General features: G+C 37.3%; 1 protein-coding gene across 1 annotated transcript in view; it reads right to left on the bottom strand.

The window, feature by feature from the left end:
- The window catches only part of TTC27 (tetratricopeptide repeat domain 27), a 123,420-nt gene extending 96,731 nt beyond the window's left edge, over positions 1–26,689 (bottom strand). The window contains exons 1-6 of the mRNA XM_080341624.1: positions 26,588–26,689; positions 23,481–23,658; positions 17,820–17,949; positions 9,796–9,936; positions 6,291–6,393; positions 2,092–2,256 (exon numbers count right to left, since the gene is read on the bottom strand). Of these exons, the coding sequence (XP_080197750.1) occupies positions 2,092–2,256; positions 6,291–6,393; positions 9,796–9,936; positions 17,820–17,949; positions 23,481–23,658; positions 26,588–26,675 (805 nt within the window). The 5' untranslated portion in view covers positions 26,676–26,689. The remainder of the gene's footprint in view (positions 1–2,091; positions 2,257–6,290; positions 6,394–9,795; positions 9,937–17,819; positions 17,950–23,480; positions 23,659–26,587) is intronic.
- Between the last annotated feature and the right edge of the window lie 202 nt (positions 26,690–26,891).

Raw genomic sequence — 26,891 nt, 5'->3', positions numbered from 1 at the left:
GGGACATAAGGATGCTTCTTAATAAATTATGAATACAGCACAGACTGGGATTAATGAGACTTAAAGTACACAAGCCAAAACAAGTATGATTTATTCACACTTTTCTAAAATAACTTTAGAAAATATTGGTTCTAAATTCTGTCTTTAAGAACAGCATACATTTCCATGCTGTAATAAAATGTTCAACTAGTAAGGCTTACAACCGTTAAAGAATAAAAGCCTCTTAAAATCCTTTCCTAAAAAGGAAATTCCTTCCAAAAGCCTTATAAATGTCTTTGCTAGAGGTTGAATTTTTACATTAAAGCAGTCTTTTTTGATGATGTAACATTCCTTCTATTTAGCCCAAACACGCATGTCAAATGAATTTGTCTAGAATGCCAACAATTCCCACATGTTTAGTTCAGTTCATTTGCCTTCAGATTAGAGATCCTTCATAACTATTCTAATAGATGGATGGACATAAGCCACAGAACTTTTAGGAGTTTCACAACATTTTTCCAAGAGACTATATCAGCACAAACTCTCTCTGGGACTAGCATAACCTCTTGGTAAAGTAATAAAAAATACAAATAATTCTACTTCATCCATTTTTTCCCCCCTCCAGAAAAGAGTTTTTTTGCTGGGTTAGATTTCATCCAAAATCTGAAGACCTCCTTTAACACGAAAAAAAACATCTAATATGTAGCTGGAAGTTGAGGAGTATCAATGAATTGCCACCTGAGACTTTGATTTTACTTGTTCTTAGTTAAATAAATTTGTATAGCTTGAGTGTCATCATACCATCACAGGCACTGACGTTTTAAATAAAAAAAAAAAAAAGAAGAATTTAGGTGAATTTTAAACAAAACTACATGCCACACACAGAACACGTCACACATCCAGTATGATGTGTGATGGGTAAGATCAATTGAAATGCATAGAATACCATCAAACAAATATATGAAAATTATTCCTATGTTTTAGTAAGATACCATTGCATATAATTCATTCATAGTTATGCAAAAACATTATGCCACAAGATTTTCATTACGTATTTTGAAAAAATAAACCTTTAAAGCCTTTGAAGGAATGAGCATGGAGTTCCACAAAAGTTTTTAGGTTTTTAGGTTTTGTGTTTTCCTTTTTTGTGGGTAGGAGTTTTTTGGGTTTGGTTTTTTTTTTTTTAGTTACATATTAAACTAACTCAGGATCTAAGCACGGGTAGCTGCAGCTTCATTCTAAATGTAAAGGAACAGCTAGTGACATACAGTGGTATAATACATAAAGAGGCTGCAAGTTTCAGTTCCTTAGTGATTTCCACTAGTAAGAAAAACAAACACACACATATAAAGGTTTTTGCATTTCTATTCAGGCACAACCAAAAGTTCTCACACATAAAAGGTGTGCTTTTTGTCTCATTATGATTATTTAGCAGGACCAGCTAGACCAAACAGTCCCATATCTATACATATAAATTTAAATTAAGTTGCAAGTGCAACAATCCGATCTGACTTCAAAGAATAGGTTGTGAAAGAATAAAGTCTCCATAGTGATTGAATCTTCAATATTTCTGTTCATGAGAAATTTGACCTTTCTACTTATTTCCTATGATAACACCTGTCCTGGAAGTGACTTCTTTTAAAAGCTAGCTATGTGGAGTAGATCTAGGCTAGTGGCATCAAAGGTGAAAGACTTCACGTCATCATGCAGACTTCTTTATAAATTAAAAAAAAAAAAAAAAAAAAAAAAAGAATTAATCATGACACCAGTTTCAGCAATCCCAACTAGACCTAGAATTTGACATGACACATGAGGAGGAAGAATCATACCACAGCTGATCAGACACCCATATTAAGGATAATATTGTAACTAGGTGGCATATTTCTCTTCCCTTTACCAAGCAATGTTAGTTCTTAGATGACAAATAAGTTCTACCTGTTAAAAGTCAAGATTTTTCAAAATCGAGTTCTTTTTTAGTTGGATGTGTAAAAAAAACCCCAAACAAACAAACAAAAACAAAACAACACAAAACCAAACAAACAACAAACCAACAAGCCACAGGTTAGTTTGGTGCAACCAACTAGCCTCATAGATGGTACAAGCAAAACTTACCTGTAAGATTAATCTGCAGGTTCGTTATGTCCTTAGCCATATTGAAACATTGTTTAGCTTTTTTATACTCATAGTAACACAAAAACGTATAGGCACACTCAAGATGGAACTGAACTGCTAAGTGGCGGCTTTCATCACCTGTGATCAAAGTCTCTGCTTCTGTCACTGCAAATTAAGAAAAAGAAAAGCTATCAGGATGCAGTACAGGAGAACGATATTTTTTAAATACAACTGAAATACCAGGAGAGAAAGTCCATTAGGCTTAAAGCAGACCTGTTGTTCTTTACATTTCCACACATATAAAAAAATCCACAGTCTGTAAAAGACATGAACTATTTGAAGCATTTTTTCAAGTTTTATATCTTAGGATTACTACTAGAACAAAAATATAATCATTGCTTATATTTTAAAGGAAAGTTGATTTGACATATATCACTTTTGCAGGAAATAAATAACTCTGTCCTGGATCTGCTAAAGTACACACGAACTCAAAATACAGAATATTGAAGTAATACCCCTCCCTAAGTAGCGGGCTTCCAATGAGAAACTTTCACCAGCAGATTGAGTATAGAATGGGGACACAGGATGCTTTAGGGGTTTTTTTTGTTCGTTGTTTTTTGTTTGTGTATGGTTGTGTTTGTTTGTTCATAATATTGATTTGCTGAGTGATAAAGATCATATTCTCCATCTGAACAGGAGAAAATACCTGAAATCTTTGGGAAAGAAGATGATATTTTTTCATCCAACATAGAAATATTCATATTTCTTAGAGATTTAAAGTCTATCTATCAAAACACAGTAAATGACAAATGAATATTCTTGCATTGTAAAATACAGACTATTGAGTTGAAAAAAATTCATGTGCTTGATTCTTAAATGAAATTGTTTGTTTTGGGCTTTATTTCTTCATTTTGACAGAAAATATTTACATAGTAGACTTCTTTAAAAGCTCACAGCTTTCCATTACCTAAGAGTAGTACCAAATATTAAGATAGACGCTGTGTTACTTAGTAAGTGCTTATGTGGCAGTTGCACTCCCCTTCCCACTCTGAGAACTGGTGTGACCGCTGCACATGCCCCTCTCCTTCAATGGGGCAGTCAATGGCTCTTTTGTGAGACCTCCGAGTCGGTTGGCCAGGGTCATTAGCAGAGGAGAGGGGACACAGAGAAGCCAAGAAGCTTCTGGAAGGCCCACAGCTGAGAAGCTTCTGGAACACCCACAGCCAGATCTGATCAGACTGCTGAGCCGCGAGTCCTCCCCTGAGACGGGAACACAGTCTAAGGAAACTTCCCGGGATTGGAAGCGTCTCACCTCCTCATTTGGGTGAGTGATAATCGAAGTCCTTGCCGGATTCAGGCAAGTACAGTCCTTGCCGGTCGGGCAAGTGAAGTATCCTAGAGTCAGAGGGCTCTGGCTTTGTTTCTTGTGAGTGCATGCATGCACACTGTGGATCCCCATTATTCATATTTTGCTGCACCCCAATAATCTCCTCAACTGATATACAAACCTGTATTTTTTGTCACTGGAGTGCTAACTAATTGTATAAACCCTGTTTCTAGTCAGCTTATTGGCTGTACTTTTCTGGCCAGAATAAAGTCTGTTTTAGACTTTGTTGTCTGCCTAATATTGACTCTGGGGTCCCTCCATGACAGCTTAATTTTTCAAGTGTGCTTTATTAGTAGTAAAAAGTCTTGCTATATGAAAAACTAGTATTATCAAGGATCTTTTAAAAACATTTTTCTCTGACTCTTGAATTTACAGATCAGCAGTTAACTCTAGTCTGAAGAGATTATAATTGCTTAAACCTTATAGGCTTTGGTGGTTTTTTTGTTGTTGTTGTTTTGTTGAGGTTTTTTTGAGTACTTCCTAATCTTCAAAATCTTTCAATTAGTACTGAAAGCTGCTGAGTCTGAACATATTTTCGCACGGATTTTTGGTTCTGTAAGTAAGTACTTGCATTTATAAATCCTGCCTAGTAGCTCAACTATTTTCAAAGTCTGAATTTAGAGATTGTTTAAGGAAAGCAAATTAGCAATTTAAAAATATTACTCTACTGGTTTTCAACTAAAGCAGGATAGAGAACACAGCAGGTTACAATGTAATCCTTTAGAAAAAAAAAACAACAACAAAAACCCAAACCACAAAACAACAGAACACCCTCAAGTGACTGCAATTGGTTAAAAAACAAAGTTTGTGCAATTTAATCCCCGCTTTTAACACAAAGTCTCTTTCAAACACATCACTTCAAAACTGATAAAGTTAGCTGAATGTTAACCTCACATTTAAGTATTGTATACTCATTAAGAACTGAGGTTCTGATGCTTTTGTCCATATTTATCATTAAACGCATTCTCTTTTAAAAAACAGAATAATGCCCACAGGACCATAAACCACCTGCCTTTCTTACAAAAGTTTTGGTTTTTTTGTAAAAGAGTGGATAAAAAAACCCACAACAGTTAATGATTTGAGACATCTGCCATCTTTTACCTGCTTTTCATGTTCTATACACATACAATGCCACTCTGATGGTTTCCCAAAGGACAAAAATCCTATTTACATGAGGAGTAAATAAAATGGCATTTTCTATGAGGTACTATGAAAAGCACTCAAAAATACACTGAGGGTTTTACACAAATGCAAACATAGATTTGCATTGACTATTTAGCATAGTTTGAACCACTAAATCCTGAAGTCCTGCTGTCAGTGCAACAAAGCCTACATGACACTAAATGTACAGGCAGGCTGCATAAACATGCAGTTTTCCAATTGAAAGATTTTGATTCAAAGAAAACAAAAACAGTTTATAAGCTATAATCATACATTACTACTTGACTTTCCATAACTAACAAGTCTCTGTGTTCTGAATATGAAATTACTTGCGCTAAAACCATATATACTGCTATAATGAACTGAAGCAATACACTGAGAAGCAGTCTTACCACTCCCTATCTAAATATAATTCATAGTGCTAACTCCAAAACTTGATAAATTTAAGCATTTGAGACTCGAAGGACCCTTGTGGAAAGCTTTACATCATTACTTGTATTGACATAGCTGCACGAAAGCACTGATGTCCCAAATTTACAACAGCCCTTGGGCATCCCATACCATTTTTTTCACAGGGTCAAACGGATGGGAAACTGCACAGAGCCCCTCTGGTTTTGCACAAGAGCTGCTTCAGAACAGCAGGGACCTGCCGCAGTTGTCTTCTGTTTAGGTGATGGTGCTGACCTTACACTTGAGAACAACAGATTTTAAAAAGAAAATATAATTTCTCCTGAATTTGAAGGTTTTTTTCTCTAGCAAGACAACGTTTTCTAGTCCGCTTGATACAAAAAAAAATAAGCAGGTTTTTCATGCCCTATTTAAAAGGGTTATTAAGTATTTCTCTTGTGGAATACGAAGGTACAAACACACCTCCTTAACCTTATTTATCTGAATGAAGCACATCAGCACCCCTTGTTTCATAATACAGAAATTTTTTTTAGGTAAATATTTAGAAAATATACATTCTAAAAGTACTGTACAACATAGAACACAAATATTCAAGGCTTACCACACTGAAACAAAGCAACAACAGTTTTGTCTGAAAAAGCTGACCTCCAGTCAAACTACACAAAATAACCCTCTCCAGAACAGTTAACCACCTCCATGCAACTCCACTTTTTCAATAGCTATAAGAAGTACAAGATTACATTTTACAACATATCTTGGAAGTCACATTTTCAGGAATTTTTATTTTCAGTAAAGCATATAACCATATAATGCATAGAGGTAACAAAACTCAAAACTTAGGTGGGGATAGAAAAACAGGAAAAGAGTTTCTCTCCCCCATGAAGATACATAAGAACACAGACATCCCCTTTTCAAACCAAAATAAAACAAACTCAAATAAGGAATGCAAACTGTACAGAATGGCTTCAAGTGAGCTTGTGATAAGTTAACAGTGCTAAGTCTGGGGGAATAAGACATTTGTTTACAATCACATGTTTCCATTTTCAACTTATAGTCTGGAAAATAGCACGGGCCATACAAGTCCATGCTGATTTAAGTGAATTCTGCTCCCTCTCTTCTGCCTGTAATTACATAATCACCTAATAAACATCATGTTGTGAGAGTTGTGCCTACAAATTCCGCTCACCCACAATCTTTCACAACTGATGCTGTAGGCCAATAAACACAGTAACTAGAAACATACCTTGTTTTATACAGGTCTGGGCAAGAGTAAATAGTTCGGGTGATCTCTCCTCTAACAACTGCTGGTGGATATTCACGTATCTGAGAGTCCACCAAGATAATGTCTGAAAGAAAATACAAATAAGTTAACAACAATATAGATTCCTTTTTAAAAAAAGAAAATAAGTGGCTTTAAAATATAGATTTTGTAATCTATTTGATTCTAATTTCTAAAAAATAGAAACCCAATCAAAATAGTTCTTTTATATAAAAAGTGACCACTAACCTAGCATAAAGATGAACGTATTCAAGCAGCTCTGCAGTGCTTTAAGAGTTAGATGGGCTTTTCATCTGTTAATTTTTCTAGCTGCCTGCCATGGTTTAATCCGAGCTAGCAATAGTCACTCACTCACTCCCCTCCCACCCCCCAAATAGGGGACAGAATCAAAAGGGAAGGGAGAAACTTGGGTTGAAATAAACAGTTTAACAAAATAAATACTAATACACAGCTAGTAAATATCTATATATAATAGAAACAGAATATAAAATAAAATATACTCAATGCAATTCCTCACAAACTCCATCTACACTGAGCAGCCAGTCCCAGGAAGCAGCACCTGGTACCAACACTGAACCCAGAGAGAGAGAAAAGAGGAAAAAGGCAGAAAAGCCCAGAGGGCTCTGCAAAACAGGCAGGATGGCAAAGGCAGATCTAAATAAAGTCACAAACAGAACTGCCCTGAACAGGTCTTTGAGAGCGAAAAGCTGAGAATGTGACAGAGACCAGAAGATCCAGACTCTCCTTAAATATGAAGCATGACTCCGATGAGATAGAATACTCTCATTGATCAGTCTGGATGTCAGTCAAGCTCTGCCCCATCTATGCCCCCCTTGTAGCTGCCTCACACCTGTGGGCAGAGCGCTCAGAACATCCTTGGCTCCCAGACCAGAGCAATTAAAAACATCAACTATGTCCTGGGGTATCATCTCTTGTTCTGAAATGAAGTCCAAACAATGACTTTAGTAGCTATGAAAAGGAAACATTTCTAATTGCTTGAAGAAAATGAAGTCATTTTCAGTCAAACCAGCACACTGCTCTTTGAACCCTGCAAATATTGAGGGCCACAATCTGTTAAGAAACTCTGTGAACAATCGACAAAAGAAATACTTTCGTCTGCTTATTTTGAAGCAGCCACTTGCTACTTTGATCTCATACCTTCATAATTCTTGTAATAGGAAAAAAAAAAAAAAAGACAGCAATGATCTGACACTTCAGTAACCTTTCCAGCCTGAAGAATCCTAGACTATTTAGTAACTTTTTATATAGAGGCCATGAATTACATTCCTGATCATCCAGTGTTGCCCTTCTATGCATTTTTTTCCTGTTCTGTTTAAGGTTTTTTTATTTCTTCAGGTGGGGGTAGAAAGGAGGCTGCAGTGGAAGATCATCAGAACCGCTCATGAGAACACCTTACAATCATAATTGAAAGTATTAATGTTTGTATGTGGAATTTCAGAAGGGCAAATACCTGAACTAAGTAATCGTTCTATAGCAGAGCTGAATCACAGCACAGGAAATACCTGATTTTAGAAAGCCAGGTACACAAAACGTAAGTTCCCCGGCATATCTTATCCCTCCCCTAGCTGCACCAGGTGCAAATGCATAGAAAAGATAGTTGACAATATAATAATCTATTATCAAAGTTATACTCAAGATTATCAGCTGTGAACATAGGGCATAACTCTACACAAACTCTAATGATTACTACTTATTCTGCTACCGTTAGCATATAAATCATTTTCCATGAAACAGATGTTTGCGTGCTTCTGAGAGGTACCTGAACTTTTTATACAGTATGCTCACATCAGACTGACCTAAGGGCTGTGCAGTATTCAAGTAAAAACATCTAATCCAATCACATGCAGTTGACTCTAATGTCCCTAGAAAGGAACCATCAAAAAGAGTAATAGTATCTGTTTCAAAAAGCAGTGAAATGCCTTTTGATATCAAGCTGGATGGAGTAAAAGCACATAAACAACAGGCTTTGTGAAAACCAAGTACCAATATTTCAACACTTATTTGGAAATCTAAAGGCAATTAAAATACGAAGTTTCAAATTACTTCAGTTTAGCTTGATATAACGAAGCATTCACTTTCCCACAGAATCGAGCATCCAGCTTAATGATACAATTTCCTGAGGCCTGACGCCTGCCACTCAGAAATGTTACAATCAGAGAGAACATATTTATGAAGTTTCAGATAAGCCAGCTGAGCTCTGTACAACACTGTGTCAGCAACACTAGTCATTTGGGAGCCAAGTTAATAATTTTTGTATTACTTTAAGCATTTAACCTTCCATGTACAACAGCATTTTTTAATAAAACAGGGCTTTATTAATGCTTTACATAATCTATTTCAGAGTATTTTACCCTGTTTTAAATTTGTTAGCACTAATCTAACCAAAGATACAAAGAGACTTCCTTTGAATCAAACTGAAACAAGAAAGAATAGCAAGCTTCAGTTGCTGCACTGACCTGCTGCTGAAAGTAGTTTTTATCAGTTGCTGCTTTTGAACTATTATCCAAGCTTGATGCAGCAACAAGTAATTGAACCTTCACGAGGTACAAGAAAGTCCCCCCCTTATGTCAGTCCAAGGGGAGGCAGCAAGGGAATTCTTTATACCAGGTACATTTTCTGCCTCCCTGACTGACCCAAATGCTGAAATTCAACAGCACTCATCTGTGAATAACAGGGAAAACGATGGAAGAGCTTGGCTTCCAGAAATGCAGTACAGCCAACATCTCCCACACAGTTTAATTCATCACTCATACAAAGACCCAGCTGGAAATGGATGTTGTCAGCCAAGCATAAAGAGGGACCATGTGGCATTTTGATCTCCAGCCAAAATCTGTTTAACTGGAATGCAATAAAGAGAAGCTGCTGCTGTTAGAAGTCCCCCAGTTCCAGAAAAGCCTGCTACCAACCAGCCTGCTGCTAAACTACAAAGGAAGTAGAGATAAAAACCCTCTTGAGAAGAGGTTCATCATATCTTCTTGTTTTTGATGTACAAGCACAACATAGAATTAAGGTAGCCTCCACAGCATGCCTGCAGCAGGGGTAGAGGACAATGAAAAACAGAAGAGGGGTCTTCCTTGGCATCTAGAACTCATAGCTTAGAATTCATACAGTAATGGTTAACAGTATCCCAAAGCTCATTAAAGAGGACATAAAATAGGTATGCTGTGTTATAGGGCAATCCCCCCTATCCCCCTTCAAATAATGTCAGGAAGTATGTATCTTTTTAAAAAGCTGCTTCCTATTAAATTTTCTAATTCTTCCAGGCAAATTTCTTCGCTTTTTGGGAAGACAGTGAGAAATAATCGCTTTGTCTAAACTGTTTCTTAGAGGGAAAAACCTCAGAGCTACAGAAAAAAAGAAATGGAAGTTATACTGATTCAATAGGATATGAAAAATGAGAGATTAGTGAGTAGCTGGCACTCATAATTATTAGCCACATATTTCTTACCTGAAGAGATGCAAGTTTGTGTCTTGAATTCACAAGGATTATCCTGGCTATAAGCAGCAAAATAGGATGAGAAGTCAAGGTATAGACTGATTCACCATCCAGAACCAGCACCTTCAAAATAGCTGCATGCAACATTTTTGGCTAAAAGAAGAACGAAAAAAAATGACAAGGAAACACAAGTGAGTTTAGAATTAGGAAGAACTATTCATGTATTTAAGGAAAATGTCTGCTCAAAACATTAAACAAACAAACATAACAATTACTGTCTCCATGAGCCTCAACCTTTTACCAAGTCATGGTGAATTCCGCCCTATTCCTTGCTGTTCTGATACAACATATCAACATGATCTGAAAAACTCTAATTTCCTCCCACTTGAAACACATATGGCAAGTCAACACTATTCCCCAAAACATTCCAGTAATACAATCCTTCCTATGACCTAAGGAGAAAAGCTTTTGGTAAATCCATGCTATTCAATTTGTCCTCACAGAAATAATTTGTTAATTAAATTAATCCTACAGCACTCAAATACACTATATATTCCTCCAGTGATGTCAACACATGTTATCTTCCTTTCCCCAGAGGGAGTTTCCTGTCAGAGTGGCACCAGGGCAGCAATATTAGAGCCATTGTCCCCTTTGCCAAAAAAATAAAAACCTCTCTCTGCTTTGGATGCTTTCTTGTATGATGTCCCCTACAGTAATTCTTTTAATTAATGGGCTTGAGGTGGCTCTCCAGAGATCTGTCTCTCAGTGGTGATTGTCATCTGACAGTCACATATTCTTCTCTCCCTTTTAATGCAATGAAAGCATTAGAGCAGTTTATCTTCAGACTCAAGCAGATGCCAGTTCATCAGTTTATTCCTGGTTCTCATATGGCAGCTTTCCTTTGCAAACTAAAAAAAAAGTAAGGCTTTCGTTTTCAGCGGTTATGAAAGGGGCAAGAAAAGGGAATGGAAGGGAAAGAGAAGAAGGGACAGTTAAATGACAGCTTGCATTGAAGACACTTGTCTGAGAAAGATTCTTATTCAGTCTACACAACCAGGATAAAAGCTATTTGAATCACATTCCCGCTTTTAAAACTACATGAATAATGTAATTCCTCAGTTATTTAAAACTCTTTTCAATACCTTTAACAACAGGTTACACTGAAGAAAAAATTCTTAAGCCACATTATTCCCCTAGTTCACTTTTTAATGACAGAATAATCTTCAGGCTTTTTTTCCCATTTTGTTTAAGTTTGGTAGCTATTTACTTCGAATTAATGTTGAAGATACTTTTAGACAATAACTTGGGACTTAAATTAATTACTCAAAGTGGAATTCTTGCATGACATCACTGCAGTCATTTCAATCCCACCGTGGAAAACAAAGTTTACAACAGTCTGACAAACCGCTTGAGAATAAAGGAAAGCAACTGTCAAGTGGAAGTGCATCAGATCCCTCCCACCTCTAGTGATTCAGAAAGGAACAGCCTTACCAACATCTCTACTGTGATTCAGGGAAGGAAAGTCATCATTCAGTACTTCTAAGATTCATTTTTAAAACACAAACACATAGAACAGGACACTTACTATAACTTTCAGTTTAACATAAACTTTTTTCTCATCTGCTCCTTTTTTGTTTCTATAATTGAAGCAGACCACACTTAAAACACTCAGAGGGAAAGCAAAGAAGCCATAAGCTTTGTTATAGAACCATTTTCTAGAAAAGCCTTCCTCTGCTAGAGTAATCAGCACTTGTCTAAACACTGTAGCAAACATTTAATCTCAAATTCACATTTCAAGTCCTTTCACTGGAGAGCTCAGTCCAGCTAATGTAACATTACAAGGAACAGAACCATAAAATCCTTTTGGTTGGAAAAGACACTCAATATCGAGTACAACCATAACCTAACTCTAGCACTCAACCTTGTCCCTAAGAACCTCATCTAAACAGCTTTTAAATACCTCCACAGATGGTGACTCCACCACTTCCCTGGGCAGCCTGTTCCAATGCCTGACAACCCTTTCTGTAAAGAAATGTCTTCCTAATATCCAGTCTAAACCTCCCCTGGTGCAACATGAGGCCATCTCGTCCTATCACTTGCTACTTGGGAGAAGAGACCAACACTCTCCATGCTACAACCTCCCTTCAGGTAGCTGTAGACAGTGATAAGGTCTCCCCTCACCCTCCTTTTCTCCGGGCTAAACAGCCCCAGTTCCCTCAGCCGCTTCTCATCAGACTTGTGCTCCAGGCCCCTCACCAGCTTCATTTCCGTTCTCTGAACTCTCTCCAGCACCTCAATGTCTTTCCCATAGTGAGGGGCCCAAAACTGAACAAAGGATTCAAGGTGGATGGAATGAGGCAGGGGGTGGGGAAGAAGAGAGGGATAATGACATGTCACAGCCTTGACAGTAGGCCACCAAATCTCAGAGAAGAAGAACAGCTATCTTCTATGTTAACAAATCCATGTTCTTTTCCATGAAGTGAATCTCATACAGGAAAGCAGACATCATTTTCTTTTAGCTGAGAAAGCCTAAATCCAATATCCATTCTTCTAGCTCTTGCTGTAAGACCACATTATCAGTGCAGAATCATAACAGAATTTACTACCCTAAGGTAGCCTTTAAGGTAAGAGAACAGCTTAAACATTTAAGCTTTTACAGCTTCAAGGGCTGAAAAGCTGGGAATCAAGTCCACAAAAATCCATAAAACACTGACTAAGAGTAAAAAGAACTTTTGAGCTTGTCTTCTTGTGTTTAAACACCTAAATATTCAAAGTGTCAACCTACTCAAAACTTCCTACTCAAAATATCTCAAAATGGCCACAACCCAAAACTTGCTAACACAATGTTCCTGACCTAGTAAACCTGGTTAGATTGTTCAGTCTTTCCATTCTTCATCAGAGTTGCCATCAAAATGTGTAATTCTTTTACTCAGAAATAATTTTCTTAAAGCACAGAAACATATACTAGATAATTAGTTTATGAATATAGGCTGAGAAATCTCTGAGGTAACCATCCAGTTTCTATTGGACCTGAAGGTAGTTCCACTTGACCACCTCTGGACTAAATACAGACAAATGAAGTTCAGTTCACTCTAAACACATATTTTTTAATCTCTGAAACACAGCTGGTTAGGTATTCAACTTCCAAGCAGTAATTTAATGGCTACTGTTAACTGCTACTGAAGGCCTTAATCAGTTGCAAGCTGGACAGTACTCTTGGCTCTATCAGTTTTCACAGTATTTCAAAAATATTTCCCAGCACAACAGTTACCACTTGAGTAATTACGACAATAACCAGAAAAAAAAAAAACTTCTACCATTGATGTTGAACAACTCTGAGAATAGAGAGTATTAACATTTGAGTTTAGGGGCTCCATGTTCTTTTCTTGGTAATGACTAGAGGCAAACTGAGCATTCGGTATGCTTTTACTTTTGTATCAGGGACTGCTGTGAACTGACCTTGCTAACATTTCATCGGCTCCTTCTCAGTCTTGAGGATCCTTCTCCTAAATCTTAAAAAGGGAAGTGCAGAAATACACAGAGGTAGAAAAAGCCAGACCAAAGGCTTGGGAAGACTTGATTGAAAAAAATGGAAGAGGGGTGAACAAAAATCTATCAAATAAGGAACATGTCTGTATGTGGCTACTAAATGCTGGGCTTCTCAGATTTTAAACAAAGACTACTACACAACAATTTGTCATTTGGCAAAGCTAAGGTGATACATCTTCCAGAATAAGGGAGGATATAATGAAGTTACCAGCCAAAGATTTGGTCCTTTCAACAAAATTCACCCTTTAGACTTCAGGGGATGGAAAAATTGGTTTTGTCTGTAACTGCTTCTCTCTTCAACTATCTGCAAAGGAGATAAGGTTACAGTGGAGGTTGCCTCCAGTTTCACAATCCAAACCAGCAACAGGTAACCCGTGCAGAGCTGAGTTGCAGACTAAAGAGAATAAAGGTGACCTAGCATAAGCAGGCCTTCCCTGAGAGTAATACATGTAGAAATAGTTAATTATAAATGCACATGTTCATATTCCACATGACAGTAATTTTGCTCCATTTTTAAGGGAGTATTTTCCAAGTGGCTGCATTAAGAATCTCTTTTCTATATTTATAGCAAGGGAATGTAGAGCAAGACTCTTGGCTACTTTAGCAGATTACCTCTGCTTACAAGACTGCCTCCACATTTAGCCTTTATCATCCATCCTCATATTCCCCACAAGAGGGAGAAATTTCCAAAATCTTCAAAGCCTATATCTTGCTGGTCAGCGGTGTTCAAAGAACTCATCAGTCAGCCTAAAATTCACCTCATTCTTCTTTCTGGATAGTTTATGTTAATGGCAGCCAAGCATCTGGGTCTGGAAAAAGGAATTCTTAACAGATTGAATTAACAAGGCTAGGAAATCATACTACATTTGAGACAGTAGCACTACACAGTACATTGGTGTTTTTAATATGAATTATGAATGCGTCTATAAATATCAATAGAAGTGTGGTAATATTGCAGTCTCTTCCAGCAAAAGGATCAAATAATGCATAAAAGCAGCAGCAATACAAGTATATTGAAAAATAATTATTCAAATGATTTCCAAAGCTCATTATTTGCAATCAACCTGCAAGTTGCAAAAATGCCAGCAGCACCTGTTGATATATGTATTTGGAGGATTCTTACCAGTTATTTACATGTATTATCAATTAACACATTGGGATCTTCTCCCAGATGGAGCTTCCCACTGTTACCAAGCATATCCTACTTGCGAATATGAAATTAGACAACAAAAAATTAAAGGAGCTTGTCCTAACAACATTCTTACTGTCACTGGTGGTCTCAATTAGTCCTTCCACACAGTTTTGTCCAGTTCCTCTACTGAAAATACTAAACTCAATCGTATGAGCTAATATGCAGAAACTCCAAAACTTAAGGCAAAATAAATATGCTCCAACTTCAGCAGTTCTGTCCCTTTTACTCCCTTACATGCAAGGAGACAGTGACAGTTCTCTAAGACACAAGGAGGCTATTGCTATATCCCAGTTATTATAAAGACTTAGTTCACTAAAAATGTTTTAGTCTAATCACAGCATGTTCAAAGCCAAAACTGCTAATCCATTTTAATTGAAATCCACTACCTTTCAAATTTTCCTTTATCACAATTCACTTACTAAAAAACTCAAGGTAGTATCAGACTATTAACTGATATAGTAAAGTCTCAAAATTACTTTAGAAAACCGAAAGATACCTAATAACTAAAATGCTAGCTGATTTTCTGTTTAGAAATTATGGAACTAAAGCGCAAGCCAGTTCTGCAGGACATAAAAAGAAATTGTAACAGAGTACACAAATGTAACTGCAATTTACAAAGAAGGCTGGAATCAATTTAGGGGATAGGAAATAATGTACATACACTCATGAATATTGTTCATAGAAGACATCCAAGAGGCCCCTACCAGCAACTCCTCTCAAAGAGGCTATTTTATTTGTTCCTCACTGAAATTAATTATAGTCTCATGCAGCCTTAATGCACTCATAAGAAATTAATGAAATTATCTGGGAGCAGAAATGAAACTACACCAGTGACTCAGACATGAAACTTTCAAAGGATAGAAACTGCACCAGTTACATAGCCTGAAAACATAAAGTTAAGACTAATCCAATAAAGTGTTCTGAAAATAAGAACAACAGTTTTGAAAATATTCCTTAAATAAATGAGACATTTAAGGCTGAAAATTAATGATATTACTTAGATCAGGCTACAAGAAATATGAAGGAATAATTTTTTAACCTTGACACGGAAAAAATATCATTTTAGTCTGAAAACTTGAAAAAATGAAGCTCTATTTAAAAAGGGATTGTATCAGTCTTGATGACAGAATATGGAAGATTACAACAGATGGAGAAAGAGCTAGATTTTAACTCATTTTTCTGAATATCTGTGTGTGCAAGAGAGGAAAACGGGATAAAAGGAAGCACAAAAAACATCAGTTTATCAAGATGTTCCTTTTTACACAGTATTTATACACTAAGAATCCTTGGAAAGAAAAGCAGATAAAGATAACTCAAAATATACAAAAGCTTTTGAATTAAGATGTTTAAAAAAGAAGAGAACTGGATATTATATTTCAGCTCATAAATGTTCAGTGCTCTTGGGGAAAAAAAACACTAATATTTCAGATGAAGATAATACAGATAACAGTAATATAAATAAAGGTAAACTTCTGCCTAAATGTCTGAATAGCTAAACCTTGCAGCAATAGTAAAGTCTGATGCAGTACTCATTAGAAATCAAGTATGCTCAAGTCTGTTTTCCTTTATAATCTGTTACCAATTTAGTTTTTGGAAACCATTCTGTGTGTAAGCAAACATCTTCAATGCATTACGTTCAGAGCCACAGAAAAAATGTAACAGAAGCTAAACAGGAGACATGTATTCCCTCATTTTAGAGGCAATTAGTATCTCGTCCATCCATTAAGACAGACAATAAATAGGACGGTTAATAGAAACTATGAACATTGTGTTTTACAGGTCTGTGAACTCTGTCAATGACAGCAATTCTATGACTGTCACCTTGGGCTGCAGTCTCTGTGGTAGACTGCAGCCTGCACATCTACACTAACATAAAATATTAGAGTTCTTCAGTAAAAGGAACCCACAAAATATAAGAACATTTTAATAGTATAATCTTAAAGATTATAAACAAATTATATGGAGAATGGAAGAAACAAATTTGTATTTTTTTTTTATTATATATAAAGGCAAACTGAATTATTTTTCCCCCTCAGAAATAGCATACTTAAAAAATTCTGCTAACTCACTTCACACCACAGAAGGTTTAGTACACTTGGCTTCCACTGTTACTTATTTAGTCATCAGAAGGTGAGACTTGAATTTCTAGTATCAAAAAAAATCAAGCAAAAACATAAGCCTATACACAGACAATGTCAGCTCTAAAACAGAAAACAAGCTGATAAACATCTATTTTAAAAGATGGAAGACATGCTGTATCTGAATTAGTTGCTTAGAAATACAACCTTGCAAAGGAACCTAGGGCAGGACTTTATGAATTATGGAATTCTTGCAAAAACATGCCAGAATAATGCAACACAGATCCGATGGTTTTATGTGGAATGTTTCATATACTCAGACTTCCCCTCATTCCACAGTTCATGGCATTTACATCATTCATGGGCCATAGGTCATTCACAGTGAAACTCTAAACTCAAACTTGTGTAGATTTAGCATTTGCAGAGACTAGTGATATGTTCATCCTTGACACACTGCAGGAATCAGTATTTTACCATAGCATTAATTCCAAGAGACAAATGAATGCTCAGGAAGCTCTGCTGAACCACAAGTGCAGAAAAGTCATGAGATGAAGTGTGATACTGCCACGAGGAAGAACACATGAATCTCACTAAACAGAAGTTATGGTGTTGATTATTTATTTACATAAAAAGATGCCAAAATTGACAGCTCTCAGTTTCATCTCCTACATTTCCCTTCTCTTCCAAACCCCCTATTTGAGTTAGCATATTTGTACTAATACTACTACCATCCACTTGGCATTGTCCATGAGCCTAACAGGATACTGAGCATCCAAGTCTACTGTTCTCTTAGTATCTACCAGATATTCTGCTACTTGCAAGATATACACCTTACCCTAAGCAGGGAAAATTTCTAAGCCATTTATAAACATCTTTCTTTGACCCAGCTAAGAACACATCCCTGCATAAATAAATAAAAAGCTTTTGGCTGCAACTGCCCTTCAAGTAAATACTCCCATATAATAGGCATATCTTCCCCATTCAGAAGCAACATCTCCAGCTGGAAACCTCATAAGTAGAGAAAGAGTTTAGGACACTGCTTATAAAACTGCTACAGCTGAAGATGCTTGCAATAGCAGCCAGTAGAATCAACAATCAAGGCAATTCATTCTAGCACCGTACCTCACAGATGTGCCTTCCCTGACATATATGTGTGTTATAGTTATTTGTGGAAAACAGTGACAATAAAAGGACAGCTTATTAAAATGCAAGTATACCTCACAGAATTTCTGTAAAAATGCAGGTGGCAAGAAGTCCTGAAGCTTCAACTGAACAGGAGGCCCAGTCCAATTGCTCTGAACAAAGAGCTGCAAACTGCCCACACCAAGTAGAAACATCAGCCTTTGCCTGCAATATGGATAAGAAAATCAATTAGCAACATATTACATTTATAATTAGGGCTACAAGATCTGATTAATTTTTGTACTAATTCAAACTCATCACCCTTAAAATTAAAAAAAAAATAAGACACTCATTAGGAAAACACAATGAATGTAGCAGTCAAGAATGCACATGGGGAACTAAAAGGCTTGGAAATAGGTTTGTTTATAAGAGTTGTAATTAATGACAAACATTTTGGAAGCAGAGTTGATTAATATGTTTCAAAATTTTAGGCTGTATCTATCACAGATGAGGAGATTAGCATAGGATGCAGATTATCTCATATTTACCTATTGCATAGTTGTTATATTTTCTTATGTTACATCTAATCCTCAGCATTTTCAGAGAAAAGATATTGCATTAGCATATGTTCCAAAATGTATGTTTATTTTTGTTGCAACACAGCTGTTTATTTTCACTCCCTCTGATAATAAAATAATTAACATCAAAGAAGTGCAAAACTATCACCTCGAAGTTGGTTCAGATAACATTTGCTGCAAAAGTATCTCAATCATGTTTTTTAATTTTAATTTAGATCATAATATTTTATTCAAAGATGGAATTATGAGACTTAGTTTCGTTTCTGAAACTAAATATTGTAAAACTTTCCTCATTTACAAGACTAAACACATCTAATATCACTATGATATTATTTATCTATGCACCTACAGTAACAAATAGCCTATGTAGTCTGCAGAACGCAGGGCGCAATCGCTCAGTCACTTTAATAGGTGTAGACTTCTAGGAGATTTACATGAACTTCTGTTTTGTTTTACAATACATTAATGACTTAGAACCTTATTGTTATAATTAGTCATGTGCCAACAAGGGCCTTGTTGCACATAGAACATACCTTCTGCCAACAAAAATTTAATATTTTAATTGTGCTGCTTTCATGTAAAAACTGGTATGTTGAGGAGCATAAATGAATTGAAAAAAATAGTCTTTTTCTTTTTTTTTCTTCCGTAAAACAAGGACTTAAAGATGCAAGAGTCCTCCAAATGGAAATAAAAGGATAAAGTGTTATATAACCCCTAATAAAATCAAAGTCAAATAGAAAAGCCACACACAAACAAATGACTAGTGGGCAAGAATTTGACAAAAGATGTAGAACAATGGGAAAGCAGGGGTGGGGAACACTTGATTAGGGGAAAATAAAAAAGAACAGCCTTCAGAAGAGTTAGAGAACAAGGACTGGTATAAAGAGTTCTTGTCAAACAAGACAAGATAACAGCTAGTAGCTGACATTCAGCCAGGAACTATCTACCAGCAAATACTATTTAAACATCTAAGATTACCATTAAACTTCCAAATAACTCCAGAACACAAAGCACTAAATTACTATACACTAAATTCTTACTATTACAACAAAACAATCACATAGACATACATTTTCTAATTATTCTCCTGTAATAAATTACACTTCAAAGCTTCTGAAATATTACACACAGTATCAACCATCTGCATTGTGATTTGACAGATGCACTTCAGTCTTTCGCAGACTCAGTGTCGTTCTTTTATCACGTACGCTGTTATTTCTACTAACATTTTTTACTTATTTATTCTAACATTACTGACATCTATCTCGCTTTAAGTCTTGACAGAGTGATATCTATGCAGAAGGCCTCTGAAACAACTGACAACCAACTCCATCACTTGAGCGCAATTCCTGTCTTTCCGCAGGCTAACGTGTCATCACCAATTTATTTTTTCCCCCCTTTTTCAGATCCATGAACAAGTTCCAGTGTCTTTATCACCCATTTTTTAATCAGAAAGTCAATTCCAAGCTCTAATCTCTGCAAATGCTAGCCCCACATGCCTATCCCCTATTTTTTTTCCAAGAAAAACTTATTGTATCTCTGACTGTCCTTCGCACTAACAATACAGACCCACAAATGCTCACTGCCCAAAGGGTGTCTGGTAAAAGCCCTTCTGTGCTGCCTGAAAAGCAACAGAGGGGCTGCTGCTAGTGTACCACTTATTGTGGCAAACTACAGAATTTTATTTCTTATATTTCCTTAGACCTATTTCTGTATTCATTCGTCTTGTTCTTCCTTCCTCTACGTGAATGGGCATTTTACTGCTTTTTTTTTTAAGACACTGTTCACATCAAGCCAAATAATATTGTGATCCATGATGTAAAATCAGATGCACTCCACTGTAATACTGTTATACCTAAATTTGCTCAAATTCAAAATAAAGACTGAAGCATTTGTATTTGAAAAAATTATGGATTTGCATATAACACTAGAATTTACAAACAAAATTTAAGAGTGAGAAAATACTAAATAGCCAGGCTATGCTTAAGATGAGATTAGGTTACAGGTTCTGTTGGGGAACAAAAGGGAGTCTTGTCTTTTTAGTAAAGCCAGAAACTACAGAATACAAGTCAAAGCAAAATTAGACACTGCAGTTATCTTTTTCAATTCATATGCATCAAAGCAAGCTGCAGAAATTGTAAGACTCTCTTCATTTCTGTTTTTCAATATATGTAGCACACCAGCTGACCAATCATCAGATACCCCAAGAGAAATACCACAAATACCATGTGGTGTTCAAGCTGGAAAGCCATAACAAGCTTTATTGTATGAATTTGTTGTGTAAAGTTTGGTATTCATTAATATGCGGAATAAGGTAAAAGTAGGAAATACAGTCAATTAAAACAAGTGTTCATGCTCATTTCCTTGTTCCTTTAGGTTCTGGAATCAAATGTGATAAGAGACCGTCAAGCTCTTTTGAAACAAGCTGTCTGAAAATATTTCCTTCCAGTCTTTAGAATCAAGCTGTATGTCATGCAATGAATGCATCTCCTTCACACAGAGCTCAGGAAAAACTAAAAAAGCATTCCCCCTCTACATGGTTAACACATATACTATTGCTTCATCCTCTACAATTTGTTGATTTAAAATACAGCTATGAAGCTATATTTTGTGATGATAGCTGTTAAACACTGAAGCAGCAATAGCAGGAAAAAAAAGTAAAAAAATTCTCACATTCAATAAGTTTATTGTAAGGAATGCTTTGCAACTTTATTTTTAAGCCATAAAGGTTAAAAATGCCATAGTGAAAAAAAGTCTGGCGCAGGGAAAGAAGGGAAGCTGTTACAACATTAGAAAAAGTTGCAGCAAATTTTAAAATACTGTTAAATATTTCCCTTGCAGGACCATGGATCTGAAAGTGGAAAACGTTACAGGCTGCGTCCAAAGAAATTATAGTCTCAATCCAAGTTTTGAACTGTTTTGCCCTCAAGCTGCTCAGTTTTAGCTTCAGAAAAAGAACTGCTTAAGAGTTCTTTTAACACTATTACAAAACCATACTTTGTACCATGATTATATTGTGCTAAAAGAATAAGATTAACATTACCCAACTTTCTGTTTCTCATTGAATTCAAGTACCATTCAGTTTTTTAATCTCCAGAATTACAACTTTCCATTCAGGAAAAATAGCATATATTTGAACTAAGCTCGCCTACTAAAAGTCACAAGAAAACCAGTGTCTTACTGAATTTTCTGGGCTAGAACGTAGAGGGTTGATGCACTTCCTTTGAAGCAGTCAGCACAAAATGCAAATTACCTTCCCACGATTAAAACAAACCAACAAAAAAAAGACAAAACTATTTTCACCATAAGCAATGGAAGCTCAGAGTGCAAAAGTTGCATGAATTCCTTCCATAAGGCAGGCATAGGGCCTGCAGGTAGGAAAAATAACCATGTAACACATTTTAACCTAGAAAGTCATTGGAGACAAATAAACATGGTATAGATTTAAGAGCTATAAGCAGATCATCACCTAAATTAGGAAATGATCTTTCAATAGAAGTTTTTCTATCAAGAGAAAGGCAAAACATACTTTAACACTCATATCATTCAAAGCTTCTTATATTTTTACTAATCGAGCTTGAAAAATTCACTTGACTGCTACAAACAAAAAATGTTTCTGGCAGACACTGATCCATTTTGAAGACTACATGCTTTCATCTTGAATTAACCTCCAGGCTGTAATTTCAGGCAGAAAAACCTCTGTCTGCTTCTGAATGGCTAAATATTGCAGATCTGCCTTCATACCTTCTGGCAAGGGGGCTTCTAACGCTGCCTGGAGTTGCAGAGAGAACAAGAGAAACCTCAGAGACCAAAGAGCTGTACTATGATCACCTGAGGAACAAATTGCTTTGCTGTCTGCATTAGGAAGCAGCAGCAGAGTCCTGTAAATGGTATATAGGCCAATAAAAGCTCACGGGGGGAACAAGGGAAGAGGATACATCACAACAGGATATGCATAAAGTACTACTGAGCACATGATATAGATTATTATTATTTTAAGAAAGTGAATGCTTCATAAAAGCAGCAACATATATTTCAAGTAATTGTTAAAATCAGGACTGGGTCTTTTTCAAGCCCTGACCAATCCTTCTTTCTTTGCCACACTATTCAGAATAAACTATTCCAAGATGACAGAATTTAGCAAAAGTGAAAAATTTCTCTAGGCTATGTCACCATTTAAAGTCCAGCTAATATTTAACAGCAACAGCACAACAAAGAAGAAAAGACAAACAAATAAAAAAGCAAACAAACAAACAAAACCCAAACACCTAGCAACAAAAACACACAGGAACAAGCTCTGAACATTCCAGCTCAGAAAACAGGAGAACACTGTATTACATACCACATTAGAAGATCAGCTTTTGACATACTATCATCACTAACAAATCTCAGCTCAATATTTTAGAGATGCCAATTCTAAACATTTTTATGCCTCTTATACCAAAACACATGCCTTTGTACTCAACCATATTTACTGACAATACGTTACCTTCCTCTTACTTTGTCTTTATCTTTTGATCTTCTTTCAGCAAAACCTTTTTCCCACCCTGTATGGTTTTCTGCTTCTACTATGCCTACTGTGATAGATTTCAGTCTGCTCATTATTTGTGTAGAAAACTGTAGACACTGATGTCATACTCCTTAACAGCAAAAATCAGCATACACAGCACAATTAGAGAGAATCTGTCAGAGAAAGTCTTCTGAAGAAGATAACTGACCAATGAATAGCATCCAGGAGTAATACCTTACTCCTTTTACACTAGGAAGAGTAGAAGCACCTTACTATGAATCAGGCTTAGAAACGCAGGTGTTGCTCAGACAGTAACATTACACAGCACTTCAAGTACTCACATAACGCAACGTTTCAGAGAGAAAATTGTTAACAAATTGTTTGATGATACATGGCGACCTGAATTTACATTTGTTGGCTTCTTTATGTCAGCAGCTTCAGAGGTAACCACTGTAAATAAAGCTAGTGTTTTCAACCAACCCTCATATCACAATACTATACAGCGAAAGAAACAATGATAATGACTAGATGCCTCAGAAGAGCTGGTGGAACAACCTGAGAAATCTGTTTTCTGCCCTGTCACATATTATAAAATTTTCAAAAATGCCTTTTGTAAAAATCAAGCATGGCCTCTATTAACCTTTCATATAATTAATAATAATCTCTACCTTTCCACATTATCAGCCTCTGCAGAGCAGTCCAGGTATGTTAGAATTTGTTTCTCCAAGTAACTCTCGATGTTCTCCTCTGTCTCAGAAGATGCACTGAAAACATTCTGGATGGTTGAATTTGAAAATATTGCCTCATATTTTCCATCAAAAATCAACTGCAATAATGATCCACTTTCTGGAAAAAAATTAAAAAAAAAAAAACACAACAGTGTCAACTTTGACGGAAACAACTTTGTCTTACAAGAGCTATTCAAACCAAAACATACACCACTCCACTTTCAACGAAAGAATCTTCATTTATGTTGCACGAAACCAAAGAACAGCAGTAGCAGCAGACATCACTTTATTCAAAATAAATTTTACAGAACTTCTATTAATGTTACTGTGAAATGCAAACTGCCAGATGAATGTAAAACACAAACTTGCACTGAAATTCCAGCAGAGATACATCAATGGCCTTTCAAATATGTACATTACAGTTACTGAAGATAACGTCAATTATCACTAGAGAGTTTTCTTCCTTCAAAACATTTTACATGAGTGTGTTGCAGTGAAATCCTATAGATAAGTCCATTTCACAGACTAGAGAACCCTTTTAGGGAAAACATAACAAATAAAAATGGTCCAATACATGCAAGAGTTCAGTGAATAAATTCTATTGTAAAACTGCAGAAACTACTCAGTTCTTCCTTTAAATGCTTAGAATATTCAGAAAGCATGGGCAATATGATTTTATCTTTATAGAAGAATTATTTTCCTATAATAAGTCTACTATCTTAATGAGAAGTCTGCATATGGAGTCAGGTTCTTAGGAGTAACTACCTAGGTGGATTTGGATCAATGAAAGTTTCTCCAGTGAAGTCTTTCATGTCATGAAGTGCTGCTATTCATTTAATTCTTAAGAAGCTTCAAATCCACTAAGTTCTTGACCCAGGCAACAACTTTGTTCACAGAAGATATCTTCCTTTTTTTCTTCAGATATGCTACAGTGCAATCAATCCAGCAGCTATTAGAACAACTTCACCATGTTAAAACCTTCTTGAGCAAAATCAGTATCTATCTACACTGTAGCTGTGGCTACAACTCACGTGGATGTACTAACTTGTTTTAAACTATTATAGCTGATGCAGATGCTGGTAGGGGTGCAGCTGAGGAAATGCAGAGCTCCGCATAGGACTGGTGTCTTAATCTGTGAATCCACTGTGCACTCAGTGTTACCACAGCTACAGTAGTATTAGTACCTGAGCTAGCCAACTTCATGCTAGCACAGGGACAGATCCACAAAAGCAGCAGCTGTGCAAGGAAATGAATCAAATATCAATCCCAGGCTCATCCAGCTGAAAACAAGTATTCTAAATGTCAAACACATGGGAATACTCATCACAGAACCAACTTGAACAGCAGAAACGGATGACTTGGTAGGAATGGGTGATACACTCATTCTAATATCTCTGGACCAGGCTGTTGGGCACAGTTTACTTACAACGATCAACCAAATGATGTAAGAGATCATTTGTGCTAGATGATCTAAAAAACACAAAGCAGTACATGGGAGAGCAAATGCAAAAGAACAGTAATGGTTCTACAGCCCTGCTGACATCATACTCTCACATAGAACAGATACAACAATAACCTTTTTCCAGTCTATGCTTTGGGGATACTTCTTTTCATCAAATGACAACTTCTTTATATTGGTTTATAGTTGACCAGATAGGAGATACTGTAGTTTGTAGAAAAGCTATTGGCTCTAAGGGCAATAATGAAAAATACTGAGGTTTTCTAGCTCCAGGAACACTGTAACATAACTGTAAGCACATAAAATCTGCTTTTGATTCTGTGTTTAGCTTCTTATAAGACATTATACAAATTCAAGGTCAGTCTTTAAATTTAGTTTCAGAATCATCAATAGGAAGGGCCCATGTAAACGATGACTAAGAATCACCACGAACCCACCATTTTCTATCTTTATTGCAAGATACCTTTCTTCAACAACAGCCTTCCCCACATCTTATAGCACTACACTACTAAAAAAAAAAAAAAACAAACCCCAGAACCAAACAAAACCCACAACCCACCTCAAACAAAACAAAAACAAACAAAACAATCCCAAACACACACACAAAAACACCCCACAACAACAAAACAACCCACACCACGAACAGCATACACAACTCAGTGAAAGCATAGACAGATTTGACAGATGTCAGTCACATCACCTAACATTCCTGGACAGTAAAATGATTAAGGTTAAATAAGAAGTAACAGAAGGAAACAGGGCTGAATAACTGTGCAGTTCTTTTCCAAAATTCAGTGTAAGAGTAAAATTCAGATAAGAGTGAAGGAGTCTCTCGGTACTCTACAACCTCTATGTGTTTTAAACAGCATGGCACATGCCTTTACCACAACTGTATTTCTAGCCTGTCTGAAATGTAGAAGTGCCTTTTCATCACAAGTGTTACATCTTAAAAGCTACTGCATTCCCCTGCAGGAAAGCTGGGTCAGTAGCAACCTAATCAAGTCCCCTCAAGAGACTACTTTCCATTGTTCCTTAAAGCAAGTATCACTAAATACAATAAGGATAGAACAGGTAGTTCATGCCAGACTTTTTCTCCTCATGTTTTGCTACAAAAGCAAGTTTCCTGTCACCGCTCAATGCAAACAGACAGGTACTCTTTCACTCGTGGGCCATGAGAACGGTAGCACCGTGACTAAAAGCCTCCCAAGCGCCGACACGAAGGGCCGGTGGGGCTCCTGCCGGCCACCAGGTGCAGGGCAGGGATCGCCGCAGCCCCTCCACCTGAGACCCAGTCGGGCCGGCGGGCAGCGGCCCAGGAACTCCGAGGGGATTCCCGGCCGCAGGTCTCGCCTCAGCCCCGCTCGCCCCCTCTGGGCCGACGACCCCAACCGGCCTCCCCCCGCCCCACCGGCAGGAGCCCCCAGAGCCCGGCAAGCGGAGAAGAGAGGGAGGGGGAATAGGAGCGACCCCGGAGCGGGCTGGTGGGGGAAAGGAGCCGCCAGCCGCCGCCCGGCTCGGCCGAGGGCCGGCGGGGACGTTGGTGGTTGCGGACACCCACGAACGACCACGGCCGCGCGCCTACCCTTACCTGCCGCCGCGACTTCGCCCTGCTTCCACTCCAGGGCCTCCGCCGCGCTGAGGAAGCCCCTCAGCAGGGCGCGCTCCAGGACCAGCATGTTCCCGCGTCCCGCTCCCCACCGCCGCCCGCCACCCCCGCGCTGACAGGAGCTACCGGCGTCCCCTCAACCCATGTGCAGGAACCGGCCGCAGGGAGCCGCCATGACACTATCGCCGAGCACGCCGGGAGGACGCGGCGGCGCGCAGGCGCGGCAGCAGCGCGAGGGCACACCCCGCGCGGGGGCCTGTCAGAGCGCGGGGGGCGGGGGTGGAGC

The sequence above is a fragment of the Nesoenas mayeri genome (genome assembly GCF_963082525.1).
Source record: "Nesoenas mayeri genome assembly, chromosome: 3".
Classification (NCBI taxonomy): Eukaryota; Metazoa; Chordata; class Aves; order Columbiformes; family Columbidae; genus Nesoenas; species Nesoenas mayeri.
Note: the sequence above shows the minus strand (reverse complement) of the source record. Positions and strands in the feature narration are given on the sequence as shown.